The sequence below is a fragment of the Neolamprologus brichardi genome, chromosome 15, assembly GCF_056152115.1.
Source record: "Neolamprologus brichardi isolate AB-2024 chromosome 15, ASM5615211v1, whole genome shotgun sequence".
Lineage (NCBI taxonomy): Eukaryota > Metazoa > Chordata > Actinopteri > Cichliformes > Cichlidae > Neolamprologus > Neolamprologus brichardi.
This window is the reverse complement of record NC_142118.1, coordinates 2,005,771-2,027,500: the sequence shown is the minus strand read 5'-3', so window position 1 is coordinate 2,027,500 and position 21,730 is coordinate 2,005,771. Positions and strand designations below refer to the sequence as shown.

General features: G+C 42.0%; 1 protein-coding gene across 1 annotated transcript; it reads left to right on the top strand.

Moving 5' to 3' along the window:
* The first annotated feature begins 4,066 nt into the window (after positions 1-4,066).
* kcnk13b (potassium channel, subfamily K, member 13b) lies at positions 4,067-16,465 on the top strand. Its single transcript, XM_006792974.3, has 3 exons — positions 4,067-4,403; positions 10,081-10,847; positions 15,386-16,465. The coding sequence occupies exons 1-3, from the start codon at positions 4,067-4,069 to the stop codon at positions 15,539-15,541; spliced, it is 1,260 nt and encodes a 419-aa protein (XP_006793037.2). The 3' UTR covers positions 15,542-16,465.
* The last annotated feature ends 5,265 nt before the right edge of the window (positions 16,466-21,730 follow it).

The following is a 21,730-nucleotide window of genomic DNA, read 5'->3' as shown; positions in this document are numbered from 1 at the left end:
GGGTGAGAGAGGCCTTTTTGTTGTTGTTGTGCTAAGCTAACAGGCAGAATGCTACAGGTATAGCTCTAAAGAATGTAGCATCATGGGCAGTGTAGTCCGTGCTGCAGGGAGAATGGACTGCCATACACGTTATGTGTCTGTGAGCGAGGGAGGGAGAAAAAGGAAAAGTAGGAGCTGTCATCGAGCAGAAACGGGAGCTGGAAGCATGTAAATATAATAATAACCACTGCAGCCAAGAAGAGAGCCTGACGAGCCCAGCTGTAAGTAAGCTATTAAGACTCGACTGTACACCGTGTTCGTGTTTTCCTCTGAAACAATAAGTTCTGTTGGAGCAGCCTTTCAACGCCTCTCTCTGTTTCTCGCTAGCAAACTTGACCCAGACAACAAAGTAAAGCTAGTTTTCAGCTACGAGCCGACACAGAACCCACCGTATTAGCCAGAGGTCCCTTTACTACGGTTCGGAGCCGCGGACCTTCAGTAACAGTAATAAATCACAGCAATAGTACATTCATGTAGTTGTAAACAGCATGATAATATATTAAGTAATCCAAAGTATTCAGAATACGTTACTCTCATTGAGTAACGTAACGGAATACATTACAGAATACATTTTGGGGCATGTATTCTGTAATCTGTAATGGAATACATTTTAAAAGTAACCTTCCCAACACTGGTCTCGAATGACTGTACTCTTCACTTTATCTCTGATTGAGAGGCGCGCTCATTTGTGTCTTCCTTTCAGTCACAACCCAAAGCTAGCATCCATGGTTAAGGTTGGGGACATGACTGACTGATCATAAGCTTCCAAAACAAAACACACAAAAAATGATGGTCTTTTCTATACATGGGACTATTTTTTCTATTGTAAGTAAATATTGTGGACTGTGACAGTGACACAGTCAGAGCCTTACAAGGCGGTCAGGTCTTTGCATTTAAAAATATCAAATGCACACCCATAACGTGCTAGACCAGGCTAGGTCACAAATGACCGCCTCTAATCGAGGCCATAAAAGCACAAACACGAGATGCAAAGTCCTGTTAGTAAAGCTGCTGTTTGGAAAATCTACATTATAACATTTACATTTAATTCACAGTGGGGAGAAGGGTGGCTGATCATGCCTCTGCAGTAATGGACTGCTAATGAAACATTTACTGCTTGAACTAATATGCAGCGACTCCTGTCTGAACCCAGAATTAAAAGGAAGATTTTCAAATGTGATGTTGGTTCACTGGACTCTACTGTGATTTATATTATTCATTAATCCACCATCGCTCTGCTATTCTTCCATGCTTCATGAAATAAGACCAGAATTGTTAAATGAATCGAATTTTATTTATGCAGCAGCTGTCTGTTAGTGCTGCAAAATCAGAGTCACTAAAAAGTATTTAAAAAGAAATGAAAGTGTTCTGGAAGAACAAGATTTGAGTTGCACAAGCATAAATGTGGGCGAGGAGCAAAGGAAACTGCAGCTGAGAGCATTTTTCAGATTTTCATCTAAATTGTACAGCTTTGAATTGTTACTAGATCGCTTTCATTTTCTGCTTTTTTAGCACTTGGGAAATTACTGGAGCGAGACAGTCAGTTTGGAACTACGGCTACTTTTGCAAAAGCAGACTTTGCTTTGATTCAGAGGAAGACGTGGAGAAGCACAGCTCCTGACAGCTCCTGCAGCGAGTTCTGTAAAACATAAATGTTTAGGGGCAATAAATCATATTTATTATCCCGGTCCCTGGGGTGCAAAGTCATAGAATAATTAACAGCACGCACTTTAGTGCAAAGGGAGCTTCAGCTGTTATATTTCACTGTGAGAAACAAGATACGACACAGATTTCATTAAATCAGAACCAAACATATGCAAACAGAGTTGATCAGTATTAAAGTTTAATTTTAGGTTGTCAGTTCAGTGCAGCATGGTTTAGCATAGTGAATAGTAGACTGTATTATAATTTATATATATTTTTTATTTATACATAGGGGATGTAGTCTAGTTTAATCAAATTGAGGAATGTTTGTATGTGCACTCATCTTTCTCTCCGGCCTCAACATCTGTTTATCCTGCTCACTTCAGACTTGGCAGGTGCTGGATACATGAATATGAACAGCACAAAACTGAAGTTTTTCAGATGATTGGTGTTTTCATTTGCTGTCTGTTCCCTGTTGGAATGACTGGGTGGAGTCAAACTAATTCTGTCATGTGATAATGTCATCAGGTGTGTTGTAGCATTTAATGGTCGGAAGCTTCCAGAGGATGTCACAGAAACACCTGCCAGGGAATTAGAAGATCTGACTGACACAAATGCATAACCAAGAAGAAGCTAAGATTTACTTTATTTATCGCAGATTTGATCAATTATATTATCCACAAAGGAGTCCTCTTCATAAGAGTAAGTGTTATCACTTGGCAGCCACCTTGAAACTCCCACAGGTGCTTGTGTTGTTGTTGCTGTTATCTTCGAAATCTGTTGTTAAAACTTAAAGGTTTTGCTGATGTTGCCTCCCTGGAATTTATACTTCTAACACAATCTCTGCTGCTGTTGCATTTTCACAGATTTTAGCTCAGCTTTCTTTAAGTGTCTCGACCTTGTATCAGTTTTCCTTTCTTTAGTAGTTTGATGTAACTACTAAAGACAGGAATCTCTGTATGTGTGCTTGTTGCTACTGATGTCAAAGCACTGACCTTGGAGTCTGCATGTTACCCCCTGTGCTGTGTGGGTTCTCTCCCACAGTCATGCATGCTAGGTTACTTTGTGAGTGTAAATGGTTGTCAGTCTCTCCGTGTTATCCCTGTGATGGGATCAGTCTGAGGTGTACCCCTCATCCAGTAATAGCTGTGATAGGTTCCAGGCGCCTTAGGATGATACTGGATAAGTGGTTACAAACAAAAAAGAAAACAGATGGATGGTAAAGTGTTTGTCAATAGAAAACACGGACGAACAATCTGTGTTATAGTTTCAACCCTGAGTGTGAAGAATTGCAATTCGTATTTTGTCTCAGTGACCTAAGTGCTTATTTATCACTCATCGATTTCAGATCCATATCAGCTTCTATGAGTGAAGAACTCCTTGTCAACACTAATCTCCAAATAATTGCCTGTGAAACATCAATAATTTGCTGTGTTATGGATTCAAAACTAACAGCGCGTAATGATGCTGTGAGTCGTGCATGTACACGTAAAGATTCAAGTCCATAATATTCAGTTCTGTTTGTTTTATTTCAGGTGTCTCCAGAATGTTTTCTAATATTTAAAAAAATATTTAAATAGACATTAATATTAATTCGGAGCAGCTCTTAGTTGCTGCGCGTGTTAAAAGTTCAGATCGAGGCATTTAGGGAGCGATGCTGCTCTGTCCGTGGTTCTGAAACGGCCTCGACTCGTCATCTTTTTGTTGAATTCCCAATTTTACAGAAATAGCTCCTTTGTTGTCCCTGTGATCCTGAATTATTTATTTCGGACCGTCGTTCCGCTGTGACATTTGCTCACATCGTCCCCGGGTAAGCATGTGCGGGAGCATGAGTCCCCCGTCAGAATTCGGAAATGTCAAGTGATTGATTTCACTATGCAAACACGCTCTATATTGTCAGAGTCAAACCTCCAAAGTTACGGATCGGGTGGAACATGACAGGTGACATCGGGGCTCATTGTGAGTGTTTGCTCTCAACGTGCAAACTGAACGGACAGCTGTTTTAGGTTTACGCACATGTAAGTGGCCGATCCGTGATGCGTAAAAGGTGCGCTCCGGGGTGGGGACTTTCTCTGGAGAGGCAGCGGTAGAGAGCGCAACAGCACGACTCTCTGCATCCACAGGTTGCCGCGCGCATCTCTCCTCTTCTCTGAACATCTTAGCAACCCGCTGCAGAGTGCAGCCACAGGACATGAAGTCATTTGAGCACGCGCCGGGCTGAGCACTCCGGACCCGGGCTGCAAACAGAAGCTCGCGAGCACGATGCCAAACCCAGGAAGAACTGCAAGACCTGATTCAACAATTTAAAAACGCATCTTTCTGATTTATGTTGTCATGTGAGCGTCTCGTCCGAGGACTGCGCGTTGTGTTCAACGGCGGCATAATGGCATGCAGGAGCGGCTGCTGCTGCGGCTCCGGTCCGATAAACGAGGATAACGCGCGGTTCCTGCTGCTGGCGCTGTTCATCGTTGTCTATCTCCTGTGCGGGGCCGCCGTCTTCTCTGCGCTGGAACACCCAAAGGAGAGAGAAGCGAAGGAGCGCTGGGCGCAGAGGTTCGAACATTTCAGCCAGAAGTACAACCTGAGTAAGAAAGAGCTGAACAACTTCCTGAGGAACTACGAGGAGGCGAACGTGGCGGGGATCCGCGTGGACGCGATCAGACCTCGATGGGACTTCACGGGCGCTTTTTACTTCGTAGGAACTGTGGTGTCAACCATCGGTGAGATGAAGATGCTGGCCTCTGCAAACCCAGTCAGATACATCACTTTTTTCGTTCTTTTACATAATCAGTTTCTTGTTTTTGTTTCGTGACTCTCTGTGTGGATGCAAATAGCAAACTCCCACATCAGTGCATCTCTTCATCACTTTATATTCCTTTCTCCCGGGAATGTAAAGCCTGGCCAGGTTCAGTTTAATCAAACTTTTATACAGGTCAAATGAAACGCAGTAGCAATCTTTACTGAAAAGCAGGCAGATCCACTTCAGCATCAGTTTAGAGAGTTGACTCAGTGCTTACAGTGGGTTCAACAGAACTACACGCACCCTCTCACACACAAACCTTTTAATGCCTACTTCAGAGATTTGTCCTTGACTGTTATTTCTCCATTTCAGGACTGGCTGACCGTTTGAGAGCATTCGAGTCTTTAGTGTCAGTGAGGCAGACAAAAACACAGCCATCACTCACCGTTCTGCAGCTGATCTTTTTTTTGTCAAAGCTGCTCCTCTGATTTGTGCTTTTTAAGTCTTTTCAGATTTTTCATGTTGTGCACAGGTCATGTTTGCAGCCATTATAACAACCTGATTGGAGTTAATTTGTTTGTAATGACTGTAACTGGCTTAAATGAGTGGACTAGCTGAACATATTTTATATAGAAGTACTCTCCTTATACAGCTTAATTCTTTGGGTTTTCCAGTGAAAGTGCCTCAAAAACAGACCTGAAACCAGACTTTCCTCCACTCGAGTGTCTGCCGTTATGGACTTTTTCTGACAGTGCACAACAGCTTTATTTAAACAGACATTTAATCCCACCTTAGTTTAGCTTCTAAGGATTAAACAAAACAAAACAGGATTGTCTCTTTGAGGTATGACTTCACAGTTATTGATGATCCAAGCGCAGGGGAAACAGCACCTTTGATCATGTTATAAGTAATAAGAGACGATCTCTGATCTTACAAATGACCTTAAAGTAATTTGATGGGATATTAATCGCTGTGTCCAGCCACTTCAAAACAATCATATGTAAATTGTTATAATATTTAGTTCTTCCCCAGTTTCATCAGCCCCTCTTCATCTTTATTTTCAACAATCACCTCTCAGTGTTTGCCAGGGAAAGCCCCATCAGGAACACATCATCATTTTGCATCTTCTCTGAGAGCACTGTGTGTATCACAGCTTGGATGAATGTGTCTCGATTATCAAAGAACAGCAGCCCGAGTGTATGCGTAGGCACAAGAAGTCTATTTCAAAGGCATCTCGTATGTGTGCTGAGGAAACCAAGTATAATTCATAATAATAATAATAATAATAATAATAATAATAATAATAATGGATTGCATTTATATAGCGCTTTTCAAGGCACCCAAAGCGCTTTACAATGCCACTATTCATTCACTCTCACATTCACACACTGGTGGAGGCAGCTACAGTTGTAGCCACAGCTGCCCTGGGGCAGACTGACAGAAGCCAGGCTGCCATATCGCGCCATCGGCCCCTCTGGCCAACACCAGTAGGCGGTAGGTGAAGTGTCTTGCCCAAGGACACAACGACCAGGACAGAGAGCGCGGGGATCAAACCGGCGACCTTCCGGTTACAGATGCGCGTCCCAACCCCCTGAGCCCCTTATGTTTAGAGGTCGACTTCACTGAGTAGACTGGTGAAAAAAATCCCTTCTCTCAGTTTCATCTGAGTATTTGAGTTATAGATATGTAATAATGTCGTCTGTTGACTGGTTAACTGTCAAATTTAAAGCATCACTGCGACGTTTAAGACAGCGGATCTATTATTTGATGGAAAACTAGATGACAGTTTCAAATCTATATTAAACAAACTTATGAGGTGCTTTAGACTGTCAGGGGGAACTGTACAAAAAAAAGGTAAAAAAGAGCATAAACATTATGAACAGTTTATGAGTACAACACATTAAAAACTGGGTAAGAAAAAACAAGTGTATCCAGAAAGGAGGCCGTTAGAGTAAGTAAAACTTTATTTATATAGCACCTTTCAAGATAAAAATCACAAAGTGCTTCACAGAAGCTAAAACCTAAAAATAAAAATCAACCAAAAGCAAGTTTAAAAAGATGAGTAACAGCTGAGTAACTGCAGGCTTAATGATGTAGCAAACATCCAATCGCAGTTTCAATTTGAATCCTGAGTCGAATTTACAAATGTAGAAGAAGTGATGTGATGTTGGACTCCACTGTGGCAGGACTCCCACAAATTAGTGGCTTCACTGTAGGACTTTGTCTTATTTTATATCCTCTGCAGTAACACTGGTATAATCACTAAAACACATTCATAAAGATCCTATGCTCTGATAAAAACACATGTTTACATTTCTGTTTTTCTATTTGTGAAAAAAAACTTGCTAACTAAGCTAAAGGGTTGTTTCATGCTGCGTACATCCTGTAAAGACACAATCGAGTTATTATTTAATGATTATTATTGATCAAGAAACGTTTAGCTATATATGTTTGCAGAGTGCAAGCCCAAATAACCCCGACTGCGTCCTGAGAGCGCTGTAATGGCGCTGCAATTTTACCTTTTTTCTTTGAGGCGCCGCGTATCTTGTTCACGGGACTCATCAACATCAAATTTACAAAACAAGTGGAAAGAAAAACACATCTATAAAATCCAGGCCATTTGGCTTTATTGTTGCATTTGGATGAAATCTCTGTTTCAATTAGCACCTTGAGATCCTTTCTGAATGTGAAGGCAATCAAACCCTCCACACGACGCCTGCCTCTGGCATGGAGGCAGTTAGTCATGCTGCACCGTGTTTTTCCTGAGTGGATACAGTCATGTTTAACTCTGTTTTTAGTAAAAAGGACGATCATATTGTTCAACAATAAATTGTCACATGAGCGCGTATAGCTATAACGTTTCCCCTGTAAAATAAAAGCCAAGTTAAATTTTTTATCAATTGGTCAAGAAGAAGAAGAAGAAGAGGAGCAGAGAGACAGACATTCATGAGCTTTTAGTGTTAAATGAGGGATGAAAAGACATCAGTGAGAGCGGTGCAGCTGAAAGACCTCATGTTCTGACTCCCATCTTCATCTGTCAGTTCAGAAGAGACAAAGTCAGTCACAGAAAAACATTTTCAGATCCTGTTGGAATAAAAATCTGCAAAATCTGTTTGACCTTTAAAAATCTGGAGAAAAAAAAAGCTACACCTGAGGCGTGGGGTGTCTCCACTGCATCTTTTGCCAAAATAGTGTGGGAAAAAAATACAGTGAAATGTGAGACTGGAACACCTCGGCTCAAACTGAGTGTTGCTGCACAGAGAGACAAAGCGGGTGAGCATGTCACCAATGGCAACCCTGTGGAGGAAAGCGGTCGCATGAGCACATTTTTCACTTAGTAGGAGAAGAGAGTTGTAATTGGCCGTCTTTGTTGATGGCAGATAGGAGGAGAGCTTGATTTAAAAGATAAAGCAGCTGCAGGTTGGTAGCCACGTTTCTCTAGTTTGCTTGTGTGTAAGAAAAAAACAGAAGTTATGGGCAAGACTCGCATTTTCAAGTGAAGGTGACGTTTTAATGTACGAGAACTCTTTTAGTCGTTCCTTTCATTCAAAGATGATCCGTACAAGCTGAGGATTTAAAGTTCTCTCATTAATCATTTTTCCTCTGACAATGTCCTTTTTTACATGTACACTCAAAAAAATAACTCTTTAAATGAACATAAAAGAATCATGGAAAGAATTTCCACGTAATTAAATTGCTTTATTTTAGCATTATGCAATTCTGTTATTCCAATTTAATGTGCTTGAGTTGGACTAACTTGATTAATTAATGATGAATCAACTGTTTTACTACAGTTGAGTCCAACTTAATTTAATTGATTTGATCCAACCCATGCAAATTACATTAGTGCAACAAAACCTGCTTATTCGTAATAGAAATCCATTTATTAATCCATTTATTTTAAGTTCATTTAAAGAGTTATTTTTTTGGAGTGTTCAACAAAGTCTAGAGTCTGGTTAACATAAAATGTTAATGGATTTATAATAACTTGCACTCCATCCATCCTCTTATCTTTACCAGGGTTGCAGTGAGGTTGGGACCTATCCCAGTGATAGGGTGGGAGTCAGAATGCTGGACAGGTCACCAGTCTATCACAGAGAGACAGACAACCATTTGGCCTCATGTTCACAGATATTTTAGAAACACCAATTAACTTAACCCTAATTACTGCGGCAAGAAACCAGAGCACCCAGAGAGAACCCACTGCAAACTTGGCCAGATTACAGATTTGAACCCAAGACCTTCTTGCCGTGAAGCAACAGTGCTAACCACTGTGCCACCGAGCTGTCAGTCTAGACTTCAAAAAAATAGGGAAACTATGATTACAAGGCTTTATATAGAATTTTAAAAACCACGATAAATAGCTGAGGCATATACGTAGTGTGTGTATGGTTGTCTGTCTCTTCTAACCTCAGTGATTTTCCTGTGGTTTGAACTCTTGTGTGATCTTGTGAATTTTGTGAATCCAGGCAACTAACCACTCTTACTAGATTGTATCAGGTCATCTCAACAAGAATAAATTAAGTTGCTGGATTTCATGCAGATCCTACATGATTTAATTACGTTCACCACAGAAACATGAAATTATTTTGTTCACATTACAAGTTTGAATTTTGTAAATTTAACAACCACCCAATTTCATTTTTTTGAGTGTAGCACAGTGTGCGTGACAGCATGATGCTGCTTTGCGAGTGAAAGGAAGGAAACAAAATAGCCTCATACAGTTTTAAACTAGTTTCATGAAGCAGACGTGTGGTATGAAGCCTTGGTTATACTCTGCTAACAGCATGACAGCAAAGCAGTCCTTCCTGTTTAGTCTCAGTTACACTTTCCGTGTCCGTGATTTAGCTTCGGTCCAAATGTTGTTATCACACGGAGAGTGTCAGGGTCTGTGTGGATGACCTCACAGGTCTGACCACGCAGAGTTTAGATTACAATACCCCAAATACACATGCTCCCCAGTCAGGTGGCAGACTTCAAAGTGGGCGCCAGCAGAGTTGGCGAGCTTAGCTCCTAGCATCGTTGCAGACATGGAAAGTCAAATCGAGAGTCCACAGATGTGACAAGCCACAGCTCAGTTTGTCATCAACACTTTTGGTAAAAATAAAAAAAAGAAGCTTGATGTTTGTGAAAATGTGCATCAAACCAAATTCTTTTAAGGTTTCTGTCTTGATTTTAGTTGCTGATGATGATGAGGAGGATTTTCCTCTAAGAGTGACCATAAAGTAATCTGATCACATCAAAACATTATCTTTTCCTAAACTTCAAACAGATTTGGTGTCTAAAAGTAACAATAGTGTAACATCCATCAACAGGAGACTATCCTGAAGGACATTGGGTGAAAAGCTCGATCAGACTCTGTTGGTCTTTATATGACGTCTGGCTTCTGTTAGTCTATTTTAAAAGGCTTTTGTCAGAAGGTCTTTCTGCTAAAAAGCACTGATGCAAACTTCTACCACTGCAATCTTTGTCAGTGTAGCTACAAAGCTCACATCACAACACTGAGAGTGTTCGGTTGTAGTACCAGAGAGGGTAAAGACCATTAAATGTGAGCTTCCACTGCTATTGACATTTGTGTTTTATCTTCTAATGATCGCAGTAACACTGTGTAAATTTACTCTCACTACGTGATCTATTTCTCTGTGTATGAACGTCAGGGTTTGGGATGACAACCCCGGCCACCATTGGAGGAAAAGTCTTCCTGATGTTTTACGGCCTGCTCGGCTGTGCGGCTACCATCCTGTTCTTCAACCTCTTCCTGGAGCGTGTCATCACCGTCATTGCCTTTGTCCTTAAGTCGTGCTACGAAAGACGTCATAACAAGGCCGTGCTGCCACAAAACGGACGTCAAGTCTCTGAGGGAAACAGAGCAAGTGGAGCCGGGGAGGAACTCGCAGGCTGGAAGCCCTCAGTCTACTGCGTTATGCTCATTTTAGGAGCGGCAGCCGTTTTGGTGTCTTGCTGCGCCTCGCTGATGTACTCCGCAGCGGAGGGTTGGGGCTACCTGGACTCGCTTTACTTCTGCTTTGTAGCCTTCAGCACCATTGGGTTTGGAGATATGGTTAGCAGTCAGCGAGTCGCCTACGAAGGCCACGCTACGGTTGCGTACAGGCTGGGCAACTTCTTCTTCATCCTGACCGGCGTCTGCTGCATCTACTCCCTCTTCAATGTCATCTCCATCGTCATCAAGCAGGTACTCAACTGGCTGCTGAGGAGGCTGGAGGCTCCCTGTCGCTGCTGTTTCCCCAGGAGGGGTCACCACCCGCACCGGCATCCCCGTCGGAACGTGGTGGCCCCGGGCCACCTCCGTGCCCGCAGAGACCCATCCATCGAGACAGATGCCATTAACGAGAGCGAGACCGACACTGGACGCAGGTTGTCTGGGGAAATGATTTCCATGAGGGACTTCTTAGCAGCCAACAAGGTGAGAGTAGACTGACCACTCGTGTGACGCTGCACCTGGTGAATGAAATCACACCTGTCTTTACAAGCAAGCAGTTCATTCTTAGAGTAATCTGATGACTGACGCGAGTAGTGGAGGGAAAACTCCTTTGTCCTGCTGCTGTCAGATGTCTCTTTATGCATATATGTTTTTATTAAAACTGATCAAAATATTTGTATTCGCTGTACATATGTGTGAAAAAATACGGGTGAGAATTCCTATTTTGATACAAGCTTATGCTTCATATTCAGTGGCTTATGTTTGGCTGCTGAACTGCTGGGCTGCATATGCAGTGTCAAAGTTCTTTGAATATCAACAGCTAAGCAACCACCAGCACTGCTCATTCAGCAGCTCTTGTGGCCCCTCAGGAGTGTCAGTCATCCATACATTTCCATATCTACTACTCCACCATGTAGACCAGACTAATGAGCAGTGTGAGCTGCAATTAAATGTCAAAAGTGTGCGCCCTTCTGCACTGGATCAGAAATCATTCTTAGATCTTTCTTTACAGGTCCTGGAAGTCCTGACTGAGAGAATTAGAAGGTCAAATGGTTTAATTCTGCTGAACTGACACAACATTTAACTGTCTTCTATGTTCTTTGTTTCACTTTTCATGTTGTGTTAGGCAGTGTTGGGGAGTAACGGAATACATGTACCGCCGTTACGTATTTAAAATACAAAATATGAGTAACTGTATTCCGTTACAGTTACCGTTTAAAAAGGTGGTATTTAGAATACAGTTACTTTGTTGAAATAAATGGATTACACGGCGGTACTTCCCTGTTTCATATTGTCGCGGGTCAGGACTGTTTGGGTTTTGTTTGACAGCTACGTTCTGTTGTTCCAGGCGGCAGCGTTACGGTTGCCATGGTTACAGGGTGACGCTCTCTCTCTGCGTGTTTCCTGGGTGAGAGAGCGCCTGTTGTTGTTGTTGTGCTAAGCTAACAGGCAGAATGCTACAGGTATAGCTCTAAAGAATGTAGCATCATGGGCAGTGTAGTCCGTGCTGCAGGGAGAATGGACTGCCATACACGTTATGTGTCTGTGAGCGAGGGAGGGAGAAAAAGGAAAAGTACGAGCTGTCATCGAGCAGAAACGGGAGCTGGAAGCATGTAAATATAATAATAACCACTGCAGCCAAGAAGAGAGCCTGACGAGCCCAGCTGTAAGTAAGCTATTAAGACTCGACTGTACACCGTGTTCGTGTTTTCCTCCAAAAACAATAAGTTCTGTTGGAGCAGCCTTTCAACGCCTCTCTCTGTCTCTGCTAGCAAAGTTGACCCAGACAACAAAGTAAAGCTAGTTTTCAGCTACGAGCCGACACAGAACCCACCGTATTAGCCAGAGGTCCCTTTACTACGGTTCGGAGCCGCGGACCTTCAGTAACAGTAATAAATCACAGCAATAGTACATTCATGTAGTTGTAAACAGCATGATAATATATTAAGTAATCCAAAGTATTCCGTTACGTTACTCTCATTGAGTAACGCAACGGAATACGTTACAGAATACATTTTGGGACATGTAATCTGTAATCTGTAATGGAATACATTTTAAAAGTAACCTTCCCAACACTGGTGTTAGGATTGTTAGTGAAATATAAGATGAATGAAATTTTGTACAGTTCAGGAAACTAAGTTTTAATCGTCTGATTCAGCCTCGGAACAAGCTGATGACATCAGAAACCTGCGTGAATACTTTTTATCAAGCCGTAGGAACTCATGTCTTTGTTGGTTGATGGTAAAATTTATTGCAAATGATGATATTTCCCTGTTAGTGTGAAGCATGGTTTCTAACCTCTGAAGCACCACATGTTCATTTGCGCTTCTTTTTTACGTAAAACATAATAATTTATGGGTAATCGATGGTAATCGATTTCAGTCTGAAAATGTGAGCCTGAAATTTCACTGGAGCACCTGTTAAATCTGAGAGACCACCTCTGAATGTTATGTACTGCTAATACAACAATAACAGAGAGAAAAAGGGGCGGGAGGGGGGGGGGAGGATGGATATATCACAGAAATCAGCAACTTATAACAAAACTTATAACCTTCTTTACAAGTACAAACACTTTATAGTAATTTCCACTGCACAGTTATTAAGGTGGAAATGCTGTTTGCACGATAAACCTGCAGCAGAATAAAGGGCAGAGCTTTTAGGCCGGTTCCCTGTAAGCTCTGCTTTCATCATGACAGTCCGTCTGCCACTGTGTGCCAGTCTCAGGGGAAAGCAAAGGCTTAATTGTGAAACCAAAACAGGAAGAAGACAGTGCGTTTGTGTTCCCTGGTGTCTATCTGTAGCTTTCCCCAGCTAGCTAAAGAGTGATGGTATAATAAGACTGTACCCCAGATGGGTATTCATGGAGAAAGATCTGATGGTTTAGAGGGTTCAAAAGCTCCGGTGGTGTCACTTCACGAGCTCATTAAGTTACAAAAGCTCTGTACTTATTAACCTGATACAACTGGGTGTTTAAAAAGTGTGAGGTCTCTGAGACAGCAGCGAAGGGTGTGTGTGTGTCTAAGGCATGTTAATGTAAGTCGGCCACATCAAAGCGTTGCTTTCACTAACAGCAAAGGAACAAGACGGGAGGTTGAGCCTTGGAAATTCAGCTAGAAATATGTACATTTGCAACATTTTTCCACATTTCAAAGGATGATTTTGTATCCAGATTAGGAGGTGGCTGATGTAACTTGTAGTTGGTAACACAAACGAGCTTTTGCTTTGGGGTGAATATTTCAAGGAACGAACACCATCTGTGAACCATACATGACAGCAGGCCTCACTACACTCGTCTCCACCCTACCTGTGCTCTTTGCTTTCCATGGTTGATCTCAGGCATTTAAACACATCTACTTTCACTATCTCTACTCCTTCCATGTTCAACTTTCCACCTGTCTCCCTCTAATCCACAGTCTTGTTTTCTGTCTTGCTTCTACTGCCCTTCATTCCTCTTTTCTCCGGAGCATACCTCCACCTCGCCATACTCTCGTCCACCTGCTCCCTACTCTACTCTAAGTGTTATCTGCAAACATTATAGTCCACGTCTGCCTGGCCTCATCTGTCAGTCTGTCCATCAATTTTCAATTCAATTCAATTTTATTTATATAGCGCCAAATCACAACAAAAGTCGCCTGAAGGCGCTTCATAGATACAGAGAAAAACCCAACAATCATATGACCCCCTATGAGCAGCACTTTGGCGACAGTGGGAAGGAAAAACTCCCTTTTAACAGGAAGAAACCAACCGGTCGCAGCAGAACCAGGCTCAGGGAGGGGCGGGGCCATCTGCTGCGACCGGTTGGGGTGAGAGAAGGAAGATAGGATAAAAGACATCACCACTGCAAACAACAAGGGGCTGATAGAATCCACTTGTTACTCCTACCTCACCACTTTCTTGTCCTACACCACCCTCACATACGTCTCTGCATCTCCTGACTTCCTCATACAATGCCTCAGTTCCTCTTTTGGTGCTATCATATAGTTTCTCTAGTTCCATAGAGGCAGAGTGAAGTTTTTACTGACCTCTATACTTCATCAACACTCTCAAAGCAAACATTGCATCTGCTCTTTCTCAGATTAAAGCAAGCTCACTGATTGTCACCTCCCTTCTCAGCATAGCTTCAACAACTATTTCACACGTCTTCGTGGTGTGTCTGATCGGTTTTATCCCTCTGTAGTTACTACAGCTCTTCCCATCATCCTTGTTCTTGTAAACTGGTACCAGTACACATCTTCTCCATCCTCTCATTATCCTCATAATAAACCATGATGTAACAAAAACAAACAAAACAGTCTAAAAATTGTGCCTCAATTTGGATCATCTGCACGAGCATCTGTAAACATTTGCAGCTTTCTAACCTCTGAGCTAGCATACGCACTCACAATATATCCTCTTTCTACTGGCTGAAAAATGGATCCTTTGATTGGCCTCTTGATTTCTGCTATAAAGCCAAGAATACAAGCAACGGGCGTCAGAGGTGTGTGGTGTTTCAAGTGTTTGTGGTGCACTTATTCACCCAAAACAGTATGAAGGTGAACGTGTGCCAGGTTTGCCAAAGTCAGCAGATACACTGTATTCACTCACCCATCCAGTTCATTGAATTCAGGTGTTCCAATCACTTCCATGGTCACAAGTAAAATAAAGCAGCTGGGAATGGGAAAGTCCTTAAAACCATAAAGTCCTGACCTGACAGTGGGTACATTTACAGCCGATTATATACAAAACAAGCCTGTTGCCTTTTCTGCTCTTTGTTGTGCAGAAAAAAAATCAAAGGTAAAAGTTTCTGAGTGGCAAAAGTTAAAGCACTGACACTCGCGTCAATACTTTTCACCTTTGTTTGCTTAAAGCCCACTAAAGAAGAAATACCATCTGTCAGCTTTTTAATGCACCTGTGAAATCAGCTGCTGCCGTTTGATCTGAGTTTGTTTGCCAAGACTTTATAGCTTGAATGTAACACTTCACTTTCCACAGTTTTCTGCAGATTTCCTCTTGTGCTGATTTTTTTTAATCTCTTCCTCTAGGTGAACTTGGCCATTATGCAAAAGCAGCTTTCGGAGATGGCAATCGGGAACCAGCGCCAGTCCAGCTCCAGTTCACGTCAGAACGGCTTCTCGGGAGGGGTGGGTGCACTGGGCATCATGAACAACCGCCTGGCAGAGACTAGTGTGGACAGATAGGGAGAAACAGCGCGAGATCCTTTTAAAGGAAACAAAAGACACATGAGAAAGAGTATGACACTTACACTGAGCGCCGCCTCCCCGAGGAAGAAGAAGCTTTGATGCTGGAGGAGGAAGGCTGACCCCAGCAGCTACTGCTTAGACAGAAACCATCTCAGCCCAGCTTCTTGCCAAGAACTCGGCTAGATGAAAGATGCACGATAGCGTGCTGGATTTCCACATCTGGACCCGGCTCCGCGTGCCGGAATGTTCCCCTGTGAGGAATCCAGTTTCCATGGTGATAAATAAAAGCCTGCCTAAAGCCTGTATCTAAGCTTTAAAGCCTGATGCACTACGTGCTGCTTCACATAGACCTGCAACTTTCACTCACTTACTACGACTCTGCTCGGTCCATGAAAGGTATTATTGTCAGAGAAGAAGCTTTAATAAAGGTGGTGTTTCTTCAGTCTCTCAGCAGTCATTGCACAAAGCCCTGCGCCATGTTTGGAAAGTAAACAAAAAAGGGAAAACATGACTAACTAAAAAGATTTTAGTTCTACACTCACAGCATTTGTGGTAAATGTTTCACAGCCATGTTGTTACACTATTCAGTGGCTCGCATCCATTCATTAAAACAACAAATAGCAACAACAAAGACAGAATCTCCCTCATTACAACCCTGAGCAGCCCTGCCCTCTACAGAATCAGAGTAGGATCATGCACTGATCCCCATTATAAAGGATTTCTGTTTACTCCGAGTTTGTTTCACATTAGTCAAGCACAAATACAGAAATTATGGCATTTTCATATTTTGTTGTGACACAGGCCTGCTGGTGTTTGGTACTGATACAAATGAGGTAAAAACATGTAGTTCCAGGGCTCATTATTGAATTTTGGCTCAGTGGTGCTCGCTGTTTCTTTTTTCTGTTAGTCTGGATCCACACGACAAGTCAAAGACAATTCATTGTGTTGCAAATTTAAAACCAAAAGTGATCTGCAGCAACTCCAAACTGTTTTACCTCCTCGCCAGGTTTCATGAAATACGGCCTGATGGTTTTTGTCTAAGCCGGCTGACAGACGACAGGCTCTGTTTCCTCAGCAGAGGAAAATAACTGAGGTAGCCGTGTAAATACTTCTGACTCGGCCTCAGGCACAGAGTGAGCATTGTGGAGGATCAGAAATAGGCCTGGTTGTCAGAGGTTTGGGTTCTAAGGAGAATATTATGGATCCAAAATGTAGCCAAGCATACAGCAGGAATTATATCTGGGATAATTTTTCCCCATTGACATCTGATGAGCTTTCAAAGTGCTCCTTTAATTTTTTTAGCAGTTCATATTTTGATCATATTAACCCTTAAGAGCCCAGACCTATTTCTACTTTCATGAAAATTACGGGGGTCTTATATCAAATGAATCATATATAACCAAGTCTCTAAGTGTAAAGGGGCAGTGACACCAGTGTCACTGTGGGTCCTTAAGGGTTAAGATATTTTCCCCTTCAACATGTATTACAATAATGGTCTGGCTTTCTGCACTGAAATTACAGGGTTGTTATCCTCCGGGCTCCACCTCTGATAGTACCTGCTGTACATGTGACTCATGTAGGCTCAGCAGAAATGCTGATGACATGAATTCATTTAAATGTCAGTATTTTAAAATAGGCATGGCTTTCCCTGCAGCTCTCCCCTCCACTTCACATGGGGTTCAAATCTCAGTCTCTCCGGGGAGACGTCCTGTACACGTTGCATCTACGGAGTTATTTTTTTCTCTTCAAGCTTCTTTCAGCTCATCTGATTTGTTCTGAAAAGACCTGTTTTTTTTTCACAGACTTTCTGCAGCTTGACAACAAAGCCAAGAAGGGGTGCAGGAGTGTAGTTCACTCTCAGACCACTTGAATTACAATATGCTGAAAGGTTATTATGGATGTTTTTGTCTGGCCCAGCTTTAAGTGCATCTTATGACCGAAGAGGAAGAGCAGAGAGAGAATACTCTTGAGTTTTGTCTTGATGAGACAACAGCCATGCAAACCTGCCAGGGAAGTAAGATCCCTGCATGTAGTATTAGTACAACACAAACTGCCAATTGTAGTTTTTTTTCTGTCTACTTCTCTTTGAAATAAAGAAAATACCCAAAATTTAATAAGGTGCATCTACCGTTATACATGTTGGTTTTTGGGTGTCACTGGTGGCTTCAAAGAATAGCCGTGGTCCTGACAGCAGACCACTCTGCTGAATTTCCCCACTGAATGCCACCTGATTTTAGCTGAGTGAAAGCACAGAGAAGTGGGGGTGGGGGGTGCAAAAATTTAAGATGGTAAAACTGGGAGCACACACTTTTTTTTACGAAGCCTGGAAAACTTGTCGCTGTAGAACAAACAAGGACATTTCTATATTTTCATCAAGTAAACTAACCTGAAAATACACATTTAGACTGATTCTTTGCTACGGACACACAAACGCAATCGCACACTGCAACACACACAAACTATTCAACCGGAGAAGAATTATGAATATGTCATTATGGCTACATGGATAATAACAGCTTTGAAGAAATGTGTGTTCCTGTTTGTGTGTCTCAGAGTGCACAGATACATTTGTGAGTGAGACAGCAGAGCCACGGGTAGATGTAGACGCACAAAGACTCTTTGTCAAAGCTCTTTTTTTTAAACAAGTCACGACACCACCCAGAGAGTGACTGATACCACTGTCATATCCACTCTGTTTGATACGCACTCTAATGGAGGAGCCATGTGGGAGGTGACAATGTGGTTGATTCCACACTGCTGCACGGGTGGCCTCAGCGTGCTCCACCTTTCATGCTTCACTGAGAATAAACCTAATAGGTGGCTATTTTATTATTATGCTTGCAACAGGTGATAAAACGTTGTGTACCAACCCCATCATTTGTGAATACAGCAATTTTGGGAATAACTGAAAGTGGCTGCAGTTATCAGACTACAGAAAATGCAAATGATACTAAAGAAAGTCAATAAAGCCTCACACGCGTCAGCATTATACAGGTACTTTAAAGGACAGCAGCTGCCACGCGGTGACTTTGCACATGTTTGACTACAGGGATTAGCAACCTTAAACTTTTTATAAACTTTTTAAAGCATATGCATCGTCAGTGTGCACATAACTCTTCATACGTCATGTGCCTGAGTGTGTCAGGGGAGCGTAAACAGCAAATCAGCCAATTAAATAGTGTCTGTGAAAACCGAGGCTGTGAGACTCAGCTGGTGCTGCCTAAACATATGCAGAGTGAACGCTGCATGTTCACAAGCAGCACCTTAGAAAGAGCGAAATCTCTGCAGCTCCCTCCAGTTGACTGCAAGGACGTTAATGCGTCTCTTAATGCCGTGCATACATCAAAGTCTACTTTCTGTTTGTGTTCTTTGTATATCAACCAATAAATTGACTTTTTGTCTTTCTGCAAACACGGGACTCTACTCACTCTCTTGCCTATTTACGTGGCTCACGAGATTAATAATCAGCCACTCTACGCAGTAATGTGCGCTTGGAAACACACGACATGTGATGTTCATTAAAGTTAATTTAATAAACAAAAGTGACACTTCATTAAATGAATATATTACAGCAGAGTGCAGTCAGTAACCAGCAGAAAGTCAAAGTAATGCTAATAATTACAGATTGAACAGTAAGATGTTTAATAATTAGAGGTTTGTGCTGCTGTTTAAAGTCAACTAATGGTCAGAGAGTCATATGGAGTTACATATACATATACACAGATCAGGTATAATATTATAACCACCTGCCTCATACTGAGTTTGTCCCATGGACTCCATTAGATCGCTGATTATGCTCTGGTATAGTCCAGAGCATAATCAGCATAATAAGTGGCGACGTGGGGCCTCCATGGATGGGACTTGTTTTTCAGGCACATCCCACAGATGCTTGATTGCATTGAGGTCTGGGGAATTTGGAGGCCAAATCAACACCTAAACTCGTTGTTGTGCTCGTCAAACATTCCTGAACCACTTTTGCTTTGTAGAAGTGTGATTTATGCTGCTGAAAGAGACCTCAGCCACGAGGGAATACTGTTTCCACGAAAGGGTGTACATGGTCAGCAACAATGTTTTGGTAGGTGGTACACGTCAAAGTAAGATCCACGTGGATGGCAGGACCCAAGTTTCACAGCAGAACATTTCCAAAAGCATCACACCTGCTGGTTTTCTTCCCATAGTTCATCCTTGTGCCAGGTGTTCTCCAAGTACGCACATGCACCCGGCCATCCACATGATGCAAAACAAACTGTGATTCATCAGAGCAGACTAATTACTTCCATTGCTCCATGGTCCACTCTGATGATCAGGGAGCCATTGTTGGTGCTTTCAGCAGTGGACTGGAGTCAGGATGGGCACTCTGACTGGTCTCAGGCACTGCAGCCACACACACAACAAACTGCGCTGCTCGGTGCATTCTAGCACAGTTTTGGTATCAGAACTAGTGTGAACTTTGTGAACAATTTAAACTACAGTAGCTCAAATGTTGAATCGGACCACACAAGCCAGCTTTCATTCTTTATGTGCATCAGTGAGCCTTGATCCTCCATGCTTTAGAGACTTATTTGCCTTACTGATCATTGCTTTTAGAAATTAATGTGAACAAAATACCATGCACAACAACAAAAACAATAAAACTGAACATGTTTATGCTAGAAAGATTACCATAAAGAAAGTATGTTTGTAAAAACCATAATTAGTTTCCCTATAATTATAATACACTTGGAGGTATTCATAACACTTTCTGGTGGTAAGTGTTGTCAGGAGGTCCAGCAGGTCAGCTACTAAATCAGAAGGTTGGTGGTTCAATCCCTGGCTACTTCAGGCTGCATGCCAAATATCCTTGGGCAAGGTACTAACCCCACTTTGCTCTCTGATGGGGTGTGAGTGTGTTTGAATGTTAGATAAAAAGCACTTACATAGAGAAAAACTGTTTGTGTGAACTGGTGAGTCAAGTGGTGCAAAACATTTTGAGTAGTCAGGTAGAGTAGAAAAGCGCTATATTTACAATTCCACATACTTCACTTCTTCCACATTTGTCATGTTACAGCATTATTTCAAAATGAATTAAATTAATTTTTCACCTCAATACTCTACACAAAATACACAGAATGACGAAATGAAAAAAGTTTCAAAATTCTTGCAAATGTATTAAAAATAAAATACAAAAATATAACATGTACAGTATTCACAGCCATGACAGTCAAAATTGCATGGAGTTTGCCAAAAGTCACCTGAAGGACTCTCAGACCATTAGAAACAAAATCTCTGCTCTGATGAAACAAAGATTGGCATCGTTGGCCTGAATGCCAGGCCTCATGTCTGGAAGAAACCAGGCACCACTCATCACCTGGCCAGTACCATCCCTACAGTAAAGCATGGTGGTGGCATTTATCATGCTGTGGGGATGTTTTTCTGCAGCAGGAACTGGGAGACGAGTCAGGGTTGAGAAAAAGATGAATGCATCAATGTACGGAGATGTCCTTGATCATAACTTACTCCAGAGCACTCTGGAACTCAGATGGAGCAAAGGTTCATCTTCTAAAGGGCAATGACCCAAAGCACACAGCCAAGATAACAAAGCAGTGACTTTGCTACCACTCTGTGAGTGGTCCAGCAAAATCCCAGACTTAAAACTGATTCAAGCTCTCTGGAGAGATCTGAAAAGGGCTGCACAGCTCCCATCCAGCCTGATGGAGCTTGACTAGTTCTGCAAAGAAAAATGGGAGAAACTGCCCCAAAGCTTTTAGCGTCATACTCAAAAATCGACTGTAATTGCTGCAAAACATCCTTCAACAAAGTATTGAGCAAATGACATGTGGGACTTGTTTTTTAAAGTGGTTTTGAACAAAATGTGGAAGAAGTGAAGCACTGTGAATACTCTCCAGATCCACTGTATGTAATACCACTTAAATTAGATGATGTTTTTGGCAAAGATGTTCAAAATTTGGACTGGAGTCTGCAAACATCTCTATCCCTAAAATGAATTGTGAACAAAAAATATCGGTGTCCTTATTAAAATGTACTAAATTGGTGACTTACTTTCTCTACTTATCAACTGCTAAGTATTCACTTTAAGTATTTCCATGCTAATCAATAAAAGAAGGACCAGTTGTTTTTTGTTTTATTCCACAGTAACAACATAATAATGTTTAATATCACGTAAAATCCGTTCACGGCTTTTGTCGA